Source organism: Elgaria multicarinata, chromosome 10 (assembly GCF_023053635.1).
Source record: "Elgaria multicarinata webbii isolate HBS135686 ecotype San Diego chromosome 10, rElgMul1.1.pri, whole genome shotgun sequence".
NCBI lineage: Eukaryota > Metazoa > Chordata > Lepidosauria > Squamata > Anguidae > Elgaria > Elgaria multicarinata.
In genome coordinates this window covers 75,887,925-75,900,604 of record NC_086180.1, presented here as the reverse complement: position 1 = coordinate 75,900,604, position 12,680 = coordinate 75,887,925, and the positions used below count along the sequence as shown (strand labels likewise).

Below are 12,680 nucleotides of genomic sequence, written 5' to 3'. Positions count from 1 at the left end.
TTACTTCAGTGAGGTATAAGAACCTTTATCACACTCAACAAAATCTAGCCCTCCCAAGTCCTTCTTAGGAGCAAGTACAGGATGCGGGCACTCTCAATGGATAAGGCTGTGGTGAGGAGGTATGCCAAACCAGCAGGCCATATGGTGGAAATATTTTCAATGTGCGCTATTGTACATTCTTGTGGAACAGAAAGCTTACAAGACCGATGACTATATATTTAATGCATACGGATTGTCAAAAGTTTAATAAATATACAAAATAAGGTCTATAAAAGCAGGACCATTTCTAGTTTTGAAGTGGCCCTCAGCAAACTTCTATCCAGAGAGCCAGTGTGGTGTAGTGGCTAAGGTGTTGGACTAGGAGTCGGGAGATCTAGTCCCCACTCGGCCATGGAAACCCACTGGATGACTTTGGGCCAGTCACAGGCTCTCAGCTCAACCTACCTCACAGAGTTGTTGTTGTGAGGATAAAATGGAGAGGAGGAAGATTGTGTACACCACCTTGGGTTCCTTGGAGGAAAAAGGTGGGGTATAAATAAAATAAATAAATATATAAAAAATCCAGGGATCCCCCATCACAGATTTGTCTGTTGACAGTGTTGGGAAATTTAAAATTGTGTGCCCACTCTCATGCAGGCTACACTGGAAGCATTGTAGAAAATTTAAAATGGCAACTTGCAAATCCCAGCAGCGGCCCAAGAGTGCCAGATGCTGATGACAGGACTGTATTAAAAAAACAAATCCAGAAATAATATCAGCATAGCATCTTGAGAAGCTCTTGTCTGGGATGGCATCTATTTCATTTATTAAATTCTATTTTTTAAAAAAAATAAAAATAAAATTACTTTTAGGGTGCAATCCTACACATGTATGACAGAAAAAAAGTCCTTCAATTCCCAGCATGCACTAGCATGGCGGGCAGGGGCATGCTGGGAGTTGAAGGACTTTTTTATGTATCAACATGTATAGGATTGCACCTTTAGGCCGCCTTTAAGAATGGAACCCTTAACTGTGAAATTAATGGACCAATATCTGATAAATGGATGATGATGATACTGATGGTGGATACTGACACAGGGTGGATCAGCTGTGTATCCAACCTATAAAATCTGCATTTTAGCAAGTATACCCCACAACTGCACCACAATCTATTCAAAGAGAAGCCAGGAGTTAATGGCATGTTCCAATAATTGTTCTTTTTTAGTCACAGTGGGGCATTTACAGAGCAAAGACAAGATATAATGTTGTTGTTTCCATTGGCATTCTGGCTCAGGAAGCATGGCTGGGATGGGAGCTGCTGAGATTCCTGTTGCCACGATGAATGGGCAAAAAACCAAAACCAAAATCTGAGACCTTTTGTCTAAACCAAGGAACACACACACACCTGAAAAATGTATAAGAAAATTGTCTGCCCCCAATCTTCAGTGATGATTTCTTTTCATACATTCCCACACAATGAAGAAATGTGTCATTATTATCACTATATTTCCAATGAATATAATAAACCTGTGTACTAAATTTGATCTGGTCATTGTGCATACCACCTGACAGATTAAGTGGCAATTATTCCATTTAGGCCATTGAAGTATTTGAAGTCCGGGCACTGCAGGAAAACTCTGACATGAGGATTAATTTTGAAAATTGTTCGATGGGACTGAGAGAGCCAGCTGCTTTCTTTTGAAGGGGGAAAAATATGAAGCTGGTATTATTGTTCATAAGAATGGTCTAGTAAAAATTAAATGCTTCAAAGTCACATTTGTTTCATTGGGGGAGATTTAAACACGTGCTTCAGTTTCCTCACTGAAATCAAAGGGTGCTTAATTTCAGAGTGCTTAATTTCACAGGTTTCCAAAAATCCTATGCCTTGCTGGGCTGTTGTCGGCAGGGCAGGAGGAGCGACAGGGACAATTTTTGCCTCTCTACTCTCCAAATAATTATTTTCCACTAGACAAGCCTCTAAGCCTGTCTAGCTGGGTTGAGCTTCTGGGGGCAGAGACAGGGCTGAGAGGTCTTTAGATGTGGTGGGTCCATAGCTTCCCTGCCCCATGGCATGCTCCCTCTCTCCCCTCCCTAGCCTTGATATCATCACAGAAGAATTGTCACGGAGGAACAGGTATGGAAGGGAGGATGGGAAATCAGAGCAGGAGTTTCCCCCTCCTCCTGAGGTCATAGAAATATCTACAACCTGGGGAGGCAGTATCCACCATATCTTATGGTCTCCCAGACACCTTCTGTGAGCCACAGCATTGCCCTCTTAGGTTGTTTCTACACCTGCCTTTTCCCCCAGGATCATCCTGGGATCATCCCTGGGCATGTCTACACTATACGGTGTAGAGGGAGGGAGGTGGGATAAACTTGGACTTACCCCCGGCGTGCGACGTCCGGGAGGAAGGGCACATCATGCCTGCCATGTTTTTTTAATCAAAAAAGAGTGCAGGAGCACTCCATCGCAAATGTGAGGGTTGTTGTGGCTTTTTTTTAAAAAAAAGTATCTCCCGCTCCCCCCACCCCACCCCAATGGGCACGGAGCCCTGTGCCCAGGTCCCCATGGTTACTCGCGAGGAGCCAGGATGAAACTGCGATGGCAGGCCACACCTCCCATGGTCTCAGGATCATCCTGAGACCACAGGAAAAAATGGGATTCAAGGGTAGGGCGATATCCCAGGGAAAGGGAGGGATCATCCCTCCCTGCTCCCGGGATCCCCTGTGTGTCATGGGGACGCACAGGAACGATCCCTGGGTGATCCCCAGGATAACGTCCCATGTAGACATGCCCCCTGTGCTTCCAAATGGCACACAGGGGATCCCGGGAGCAGGCAGGGACGATCCCTCCATTTTCCTGGGATAATCCTTAGATGTAGAAAGGGCCTAAATTAGGCTGGATTGTGTATCCCGTATTTATAATAAAATCAGAATGACTGCCACCTGACTCAGCAAAAGCAAGGTAACGGAGCAGCTAAGAGACTTGGCACCATGAATGGGCATGCCCTAGTAAATGACTGCTGAAGTCCATACAACTTTTCAGATTTACAATCCATGTTTTTAATCCTCTTGCTGTAACAGTGACTTCAGTTCTGATTTCTACACGGCAAACCCTAGAAATCAATCAAAATCGGAGGTTTACAGCAAATGTCTGCTCAGTTCTTTTGCAAGCTAAAGCACAGCGACAGGGAAAATGCTAGAATTATCAGGACTGAGCTTTATACTAAAAGAGACCTACCATAGGGAGGTGCTTACAAGTGATTTATGTTCTTGTGTGCTTGCTGGTGATGTTCCAAATTAGCTTGATAGATGGGAAGGTAGGGAATGAGAGACAGAAGTTTAAAAAAAATATCCTGGGGTTTTGTGCTGTGTTTGCCAGGCTTGGGTAAAACGCATTTCACCTTCCTTTCTTTTTATGGTCTGTACTTGTTGAACATACAGACTTAGCATTTATTTGACAATAGAAAAACAAGAAGTTAATCCTCTCCCAAGTGATCTTATTGTTAATTTATACTGATCAGGCTCATGGGATTAATTAGAGCTGTGCACAAGTGGCCTCTCAAAATTGTCTACCCTATCTATGGGCAGAGAAATTGGGGTGGGGGGCAATTTCACCTAATTTCTCCAGGAAGAGGAGAAATTCTCCAACAGTTTCTCACAGGTAGGACTCACCATTGGCAGAGGTTATGGCACAGCTTCCTCCCCCCCCCCAAGGCTTTTGGGGAGGTTTTTGCTGCCACTTCAAGTGGCACCAGCATCAGCAATGTTGGCCAGCTGGTCCCCATTTTGCAGCCACCACAAGGCAGGTGTGAGAGGGCGGTGTTGGGATAGTTCCAGGGAAGCGCTGGGGCTAATGCAGAGCCAAAATCTGTCCTCCAGTTTCCTGGAATTTTTTTTCCCCCATGAGAGACACTTCCACTGTTCTGCCTCAATTTCAAGGTATTTTATAATTTATATTCGTAGTGTTTTTAAGCTTATTTAATCATTGTGTGTATCTGTGTGTGTGTGCGTGTGTGTGTGTTGGGGGTGTGTGATCAAGGAGTGTGCACATGTGCCCTGTTTTTCATTGTACCATCATCTCTCTGTCGGCCGCTAGCCTCCTCAGCTTCCCACACTTCAAGGGAAATTCCTCCTGCAGGCAGCCTGGGAGGCTGCAGAGCAAGGGACAGGTGTGTAATAAAAAGAAAACTCACACACAGTGCCCTCAGCTGCCATTAGCTTATTCCCTAAATCACATGCCACAAATAGAATACAAATCAGAGACATTATGTTATAATATTTGTGCTGAGTCCAGGAAGTCAACAATATTCCCTCTGTAAGATGTCTTTACACACTGGACTCATCTCCACCAAGCAGGATATTCCACTATGAAAGCAGCATGAAAGTGGTATAAGAGCCACACTGCTGCTTTATAGTGGTACTGAAGTTCACTGACAACTGTTGGGGCCCATGACACAACTACACCAAGCAGGATATAACACTATGAAAGTGGTATGAAAGTGGTATATAGTCTGTGTCAATGGGCTCCAACAGTTGTCAGTGCACTTCAATACCACTATAAAGCAGTAGTGTGGCTCCTGCCTTTTATATACTGCTTTCATCCCACTTTCATAGTAGAATATCTGCTTGGTGTAGATGGCCCCTATGTTCCAGCACATTCTCAGATAATGAAGCCAAATATATGACTGAATGGCTTCAACTCTTCCATTTACCTTTTCAACCCCCTCCCCCCAGATCATCATTTCATCTTGGACATTAGGTATTGTCCATGGTTTGGATCTTATGGTGGTGCCTTAATAAATGCAGAAAGCACATGAACTCACTTAACGGGGGTCCCAGATTTCGCTGATTCTCACTGTGTCACATCCAACACCCTTCTGGATGATTGCCCAAACCTCAAGAGCCATTTTTCAATTTGTAGAGAGAGTGCAGCAGGACAGAGGTACAAAAGCTGTATTTTGTGAGTGCTCGTCTCTCGGATCTTAGGACCAAAGCCCAAGACATTTCAAATATAATTCCAAACAGTTTTTCTAACAGCTTAGTGTGCAGTTATTTGTATACTGGTGTTTACATTCCTTTAAATTGACCAAATAGTCTTGCTGATCCTACAATAACTCTCTAGTGTTCAATTTGGCTACAACCCAAGGTGTGTGTATATGTGTAAATGAATGTGTGGTAGAGAATATAAAAGGAAAATAAATATGCAATCATTTTTATCTCTAAAATGTAGATCTATCCCCTCTTTTTTGCCAGTCTAACTTTTGGGGAATTGTTATTTCTTGTGGCAATTGCTTAGATGTCAAGGCAATCTTGACATCGATCCGGAGGGAGCGGGTAACAAATAAATAATAATAATTATTATTCCACAAAATACTTTGGGAAAACTACCGTATTTCTTCGATTGTAAGATGCCATTGATTGTAAGACGCACACTAATTTCAGTACCACCAACAGGAAAAAAACAACAACACCTAAGACACACCTGCGATTCTAAGACGCACCCCATTTTTAGAGATGTTTATATGGGGAAAAAAGTGTGTCTTAGAATCGAAGAAATAGGGTAGCAAACTACAGTGATTTGATCCCTTTGTAGTTATATAACTCTGATCTATTGGTGATGTAGCCTCATATTAAGGAATTTTCCTAAACATATTAAAGGATGCTGAACTGTTTCCTTATATATGGATCAATTACAATTTACCATCACGCCATAGAAATTCTCTTGTCTTTTATTATTTATTTTTAGCTGTTAGAGAATGTAAGAAAATGCTACATACGGGTCTTTCGAGCAGAATCTTCCACAAAAAGGGAAGAGATGTCTTCATCCACACCTGCTTCATTCTTTGCAATACAGGTATATGCTCCTGTGTCTTCATAACGTACGTTGCTAATGTGGACTTCACTGCCATTTGCTGTGCACAGAATAAGAAAGCAATATGTGAGTTATGATTTTAGCTGTGCTCCTGTAGCTTTTGACTTAGTCCAACCCACTTAAGCCGTTTGTTCATTCGGAGAGTTGGCTTTGGGTGTACCAATTTAGTCTACAGATATGCATCTGCTGAGTGAAACACACCCTTTCCCATGCTACTAAAGATCTGAATGTCAAAGCCATGCATTTTTTTTCTATTTCAGTGACAGTATGGACATTTCACCTTCAGCCAATACATGTACGAACTCTTGAAAAGGTAATGAATATTAGGGTATAGCCATATATATTGCCTTTAAGGGCTATCATCTAGCCCTCTCAAGGTGTTTCAAACAACATAATTATAGTAAAATCATCTAAACATATCACTATAATATATAAAACTAGCATACAATCAGTGTAACAATGACAAAATTTAAGGATGCACAGACCTACATCCTTAGTTAAGGTTCAACAGGTGGGGGAAGCATTCTACCATTATAAAGGGGTAATTGGGGGATTGGTTATTCTAACATTCATAACAAGATTTTTTCATCAATCTTCCTGAAATTTACATGTGCCAGAAAGAAATGCTGATTTTACATAACCAGAAAATATCAGGAAGATTGGTTAAAGATTGAGGGAGAAAGGGCAGTTAATAGAAAAAGAAGAAGAACCCTCAGTCACACAAAAGTGTTCCTGAAAAGGTGTTGGCAACCATTTGTGCCTGTCTCTGGCTGGGCCAGGATGGCCACCACGTGTTAACTGTTGTCATTTCCAGACTCCCTTTCTACTCTACTAGGTGGAAATTAAAAATTGAAATTAAAAAAACCAATTTAATTTTTTTTTAAAAAAAATGTTTTTATTGCTAATGAAAGCCTATGGAAACCCAAGAACATTTTTAAAAGAAGGGTCTAAGGCCATAGCTAGACCTAAGGTTTATCCCTGGATCATCCAGGGGTCAAACCTGTTCATCTAGGTGACACACAGGGGATCCAGCACTCAGGCAGGGGTGAACCCTGGATGATCCCAGGATAAACCTTAGGTCTAGCTGTGGCCTAAGTGAATTTTCCAGTGGCCAGGAGTTCGACGGTGATGGGGTACAATAAAGTACTGCCTTTTCTACAGGCCAGCCTGATGGACCTCACTGATAAGCTAGAGGGCACAGCCTCAACAGCTGATGTTAATAAACTGGAGGAAGGTAACACGTGGGGTACCGCAGGGCTCAGTCCTGGGCCCAGTGCTCTTCAACATTTTTATTAATGATTGGAACGAGGAGGTGCAGGGAATGCTTATCAAATTTGCAGATGACACAAAATTGGGTGGAATAGCTAATACCCTGGAAGACAGAAACAAATTTCAAAGTGATTGCAATAGGCTGGAGTGCTGGGCTGAAAACAACAGAATAAAATTTAATAGGGATAAATGCCAAGTTCTACACCTAGGAAAAAGAAACCAAATGCAGAGCCAAGTTGGGGAATACTTGGCTCTGCAATATTACAAGTGAGAAGAATCTTGGAATTGTTGTAAATCACAACCTGAATATGAGCCAACAGTGTGATGTGGCTGCAAAAAAAGCAAATGCTATTTTGGGATGCATTAATAGAAGTATAGCTTCCAAATAGTGTGAGGTACTGGTTCTCCTCTATTTGGCACTGGCTAGACCTCATCTTGAATATTGTGTTTAGTTCTAGGGAACCACACTTCAAGAAGGATACAGCCAAACTGGAGGGTGTTCAGAGGAAGGCAATGAGGATTATCAGGGGTCTAGAAACAAAGCCCTATGAGGAGAGACTGAAAGAATTGGGTATGTTTAGCCTTGAGAAGAGAAGTCTGAGGAGAGACATGATAGCATTCTTGAAATACTTGAAAGGCTGTCACACAGAGGTGGGCCAGGATCTTTTCTCTACCATCCCAGAATGCAGGACACGGAATAATGGGCTCAAGTTACAGGAAGCCAGATTCTGGCTAGACATCAGGAAAAGCTTCCTGGCGGTTAGAGCAGCATGACAATGGAACCAATTACCTAGGGAGGTTGTGGGCTCTCCCACACTAGAGGCATTCAAGAGGCAGATGGGCAGCCATCTGTCAGGTATGTTTTATGGTGGATTCCTACATTGTGGAGGGGGTTGGACTCAATTACTTTTTAGGTTCCTTCCAACTCTACTATTCTATGATTCTATGAACAGCCAGACAAGCTTAGATGGGTGCAGGCAGTCCTTGAAATAACCTGGTTCCAAGCCCAGCTCACACTTACTGTAGTCCCCATGTGAGTAAATTTGGGAATGTGTTGCGCATACAGTGATGCTGTGTGTAGCCGACTGAGACCAGAACTCTGGCAGACCGCCCCTCCCCCACCCACCCCCGCTGGTGTCATCGCCCCTAGAACCAGCTCACTGGTTTGTGGTATGTTCGCTGGCTCGCTCATGGAGTGCCCTGCAGCTTGGCAACTGCCCAGCAGCTATCTGCCTTTGTTCCCAGCCTCCGCAGTGTACATCACCAGAGGCTGTGGAAATTCTGTATTTCCCACATTGTGTAAATGGCAGACATTAAAACCCTACTTACACAAGATTAAAGGTATGGTTGCTCAGTTGTTGCATTTTGTTTTTTTGTCTTTTTGCAGATTTACCCAATTCACACCTCATGGGCCTGAACACAATTTGCCATGCATTCTTCAAAACACACACACACACACAAAATGCATTTGACAATGTGGATGCCTGCATTAGTCAATCCGTGCATGCTTCCCCCAAAATGTGGGCGTTTAAAATGCATACAAAAACCTGTACATTACTGCGAACATTGCAGGAGATATATATGAATTTCTGTACGAATTAGGTTTTTACTAAGGAAAAATTGCCAACTGATGTGGAAGAAGGATGGAATAAAAGCCCAACTCTTTTAGCAAGACCAAGATTGATAGATCTATTCATCCGTAGATGTGCTGCTAGAGGACCTCGTGGCCTGCCCATACTTCTGCCCTGTTGGTGTGGACTGTTGGCTCCTCTTGGGAATACTGTGTTTTCCTTAATCTTGGTGATTCCCCCCCACCTAAAAATGATGACATGTTCACAAAAATTGCAGCAGCAGAATATATACCTGAAATGGAGGTTACAGTTCACTTAGCAAACATCGGTGCAACCCAGTGATAAGCCAGCTGGGAGCCCTGTGTATTCCTTCGTTATAGGATCACAGTCAAGGGTGAACCAACCCATTGATACAGATGAAGGGAAGAGCAGGGAGCTGGACGCTAACTGATGAATCTAGAAATTCCGTAGAGCCCAAAGTCTATGTATCCGAATATGTCCTGGTTCCCAAACAACTGCAGCTCTAGTAAGAGGTCTGCTGGACAGTGTCTAGTGCCCTGAAAATACAGGAGCATGACTTTCTCTAACACCTCACTAAATATCATTAACTCTGGGAGCATGGGATTTGCCACAGCATAGAAACAACTGAGTCTGACACTATCAAAGATCCTCAGGCTTAATAAGTAAACCTAATTACTGATTAAAGGGGAGGATGTATTAGTTGGTGAGACCAGCCAAGTAAGACCTTTCTGTCACTTACCATTTCAGTAAAGTGCAATTCACCTCTAAATAAATGACAGTATGCTTGAAGCCATGATATGCTGGATCTCCTCTATATGCAAATATAGGATTATTATTTTTTTTAAAAAAAGAAGTGCCTAAGGCCATGCTACATGGCGTGCCTCACATGTGAGAGTGTGCAAGCACAGTCCTTGCCAGGGGAAACTCACATGTGCGTGGGGGGAGGGCAGCAAATATTAGGGGGCCTGGATAAATCATTCCTTCTAATAGTGAACGCAAGTGGTTGAACGTTGATGGGATCAGATCCAAAATAGGGCTACTAAGGGCATGTCTAACCTTACACTAGAGAGAGGGAGGAGGAGGATCACGGACTTACCTGCTTCCACGATCCTCCCCCAGGGTCTAGATGGACATGCAGCATCCTGGAAGGGAAGGGGGATTTCGTGGCTGCCATTTTTTTTAAAGAGGAGCCAATCGTGTAAAAAAAAAGGAAAGGTTAAAAAATGTGCATCCAACCCCCGAAGGGCACAGAGGCCCCCCCACAAACAGCTCCATGCCCATTTTGATAGCAGCAATTACTCATGAGGGGGCAGGAAGCTGGGACGCAGAGCTTGGGATCTGCCTAGAAACAGTGGGCAAAATCGGGATAACTGAAGTCTCGGTTATCCCGGGGAAATGGAGAGCTTGTTCCTGCTTGCTGCCGGGATCCTCTGTGCATCATCCAGTGAGGACTAAGGATACTAAGCGGCTTCCAGGAACCATGCAACTCGAGTGACAGTTGGAAAAGAGAAAAAAAGTAAAATGAAGGGAGAGGCAGGGGTGTATTAGGAGCTTACATGAGCTCCTTACAGGTTATAAAACCCTGGAAGAGAGAATGGCTGGCTGGAACCCTGTTTATTGTTGTTCCCTGCCTTGATCAAAATGGAGAGGCGGATAAGAAATAAATCTATATTATTATTATTATTATTATTATTATTATTATTATTATTATTAGCATGCCTGTTAGGGTTTGAGGGCACACTACAATATTGTGCATTCACACAAATTCAGAAACTAAAAAAAACCCCAGTTCCGTCGATGGGAGGGTAACAGAATGAAATGTGCCAGATAATGTATAAAGCACTGATGGAACAGATTTTGCACAATCCACATATTGCTAGTTTGAAGCCCATAAATATACTTGGTTTCCAGAATGTGCCATTTTTATTATTTCAAATGTTATACACTACACTATGGTAACAGTTCCTAAACAGTTATACACTATGTAACAATGCCTGGAAGGTTATTGGATACGATCTCTCAGTATGCTAAGAAGAGCTGAAAACAGCTATGGCACAGAAGTATGGGAAAGTTTATATAATGGGTTACTTGTAGACCCCAAAACTGTCAGCTTTACTTATAAGGTGGTGGAGTTAACACATCACACCTGTTGCCCCAAGCTCTGCCTGAAGGCATGATAAATAAATTACACCAGTATAAAGGTTCACATTGCTCTCTGAAGCCTTTGTAGTGCAAATAAAAAAGACACGCTTATGGCTTTAGAAAATTATTAAAACATTATTAAAATGTGCTCCTTTACCTTGAAGAGTTAACTGCTTGGATAACTTTGGAGTTATATCAATTCCATTCTTCAACCAGCCAAGCATTGGATTGGGGATACCCTCCGCATGGCATCGAAGGCTAGCTGTCACGCCTGGCTCCCTGGCTTGGCTTTCAGGAAAGACTCTTATCACCGGTGGAACTGAATGATAAAAGCATAATACATCAAATGGAATGCAAATGATTAAATAATAAAAAATACATTTTAAAGTAATCCACGATAGCAAACCACAGGCCCATATATCACAGAAAAATGGAGGAGCAATGTGATTTCTTACCTACATGATTACAACAATAAGACATTTGGTTCTATCATACAATCAACGTTTATGGAATGGTGCCAATTTCATGGGGATGGTGGGAATGTAAGGGCATTTGCCACTTTGCTGCATGCCCAGGGACAACTGCTATCTGCCTACCACGGACAGCCCTCTTTTCCCCCATATAGCGCCCCTGTGATCAACAGTATTGCCATTACATGTTGATTTGCCCGGAGAGGCATTTACAGCCTCATCTCTAAAATGTGTGGCAGCTTGAGCATGCTACACAGAAAAACCGCTGCTTGAGTTTTAAAATGTAAAAAAGAATGGAGAATTAAGTCCTTGAACCACTTCATATAATACTGTAGGTAAAGAACCCCTGCCCCCATACCCAAACATCATTCAATTTTCCTTCCCCTCCACCCAAACTGTGCCCCCCACATTTAGGGGGTATTTATTTATTTATTTATTTATTTTATTGCATTTCCATACCACCCAATAGGCTGAAACTCCCTGGATGGTTCACAAAAAACAATTCAAAGTATAAAACAAACAGTATAAAAACATGGTATAAAATACAATATAAAAGCACAACCAGGATTTATTTATTTATTTATTTATTTATTTATTACATTTCTATACCGCCCAATAGCCGGAGCTCTCTGGGCGGTTCACAAAAATTAAAAACATTCAAAGTATAAAACAACAGTATAAAACCATAATATAAAATACAATATAAATTTGTGGTTGTAATTTGCGCAAATATTTGGATGCTATAAAAAGAACGGGAAATATTAAAGGAGACATGGCAACTTACAAGTGACAAAGACCAAGTCCTCTCTCTCTCTCTCTCTCTCTCTCTCTCTCTCTCTCTCTCTCTCATGTCATCTATCCTTCATAAGTAGCCAGTTGTAAGAAAGAAGGTAACCCAAAGAATACCGTTGGGATCAGTAACGTTGTAATCCTATGCATATCTACTCAAAAGTAAGTACCTACTGAATTCTCAAGTAAATCTATGTAGGATTGCAGCTTAGAATAGTGAAAAGTACTAGATTTAAAATATATAAATGAAAAATGAAAACAATTTCTTTCTTTGGCTTTAATGCAGTCAAAAGAAATATCATGGGGCGCATTATACCATGTGCAAGTAGAGTGCCCACATGTAAAGCAAGCAATCCCCATAGGATGTGCAGAGCACTGTTTCCCCTCTTCACTGAGAACACACGCTAAGACATCGGAGAACTAGGAGATTTCTGTGCATTTCCTCTATCCCCATCTGCCAAGTATTTATTTATTTAAAACATTTATATCCCGCCCTATATCATTAAGATCTCAGGGCGGCGTACAGATAAAAGCATACAGTATAAAACAGTAAATATTCACAGC

The 12,680-nt window shown here is 42.1% G+C and overlaps 1 protein-coding gene across 1 annotated transcript in view; it reads right to left on the bottom strand.

The window, feature by feature from the left end:
- The window catches only part of FSTL5 (follistatin like 5), a 422,510-nt gene that overhangs the window by 77,421 nt on the left and 332,409 nt on the right, over window positions 1-12,680 (bottom strand). Inside the window, exons 8-9 of the mRNA XM_063135450.1 lie at window positions 11,015-11,176; window positions 5,760-5,894 (exon numbers count right to left, since the gene is read on the bottom strand). Coding sequence (XP_062991520.1) covers window positions 5,760-5,894; window positions 11,015-11,176 — 297 coding nt within the window. The remainder of the gene's footprint in view (window positions 1-5,759; window positions 5,895-11,014; window positions 11,177-12,680) is intronic.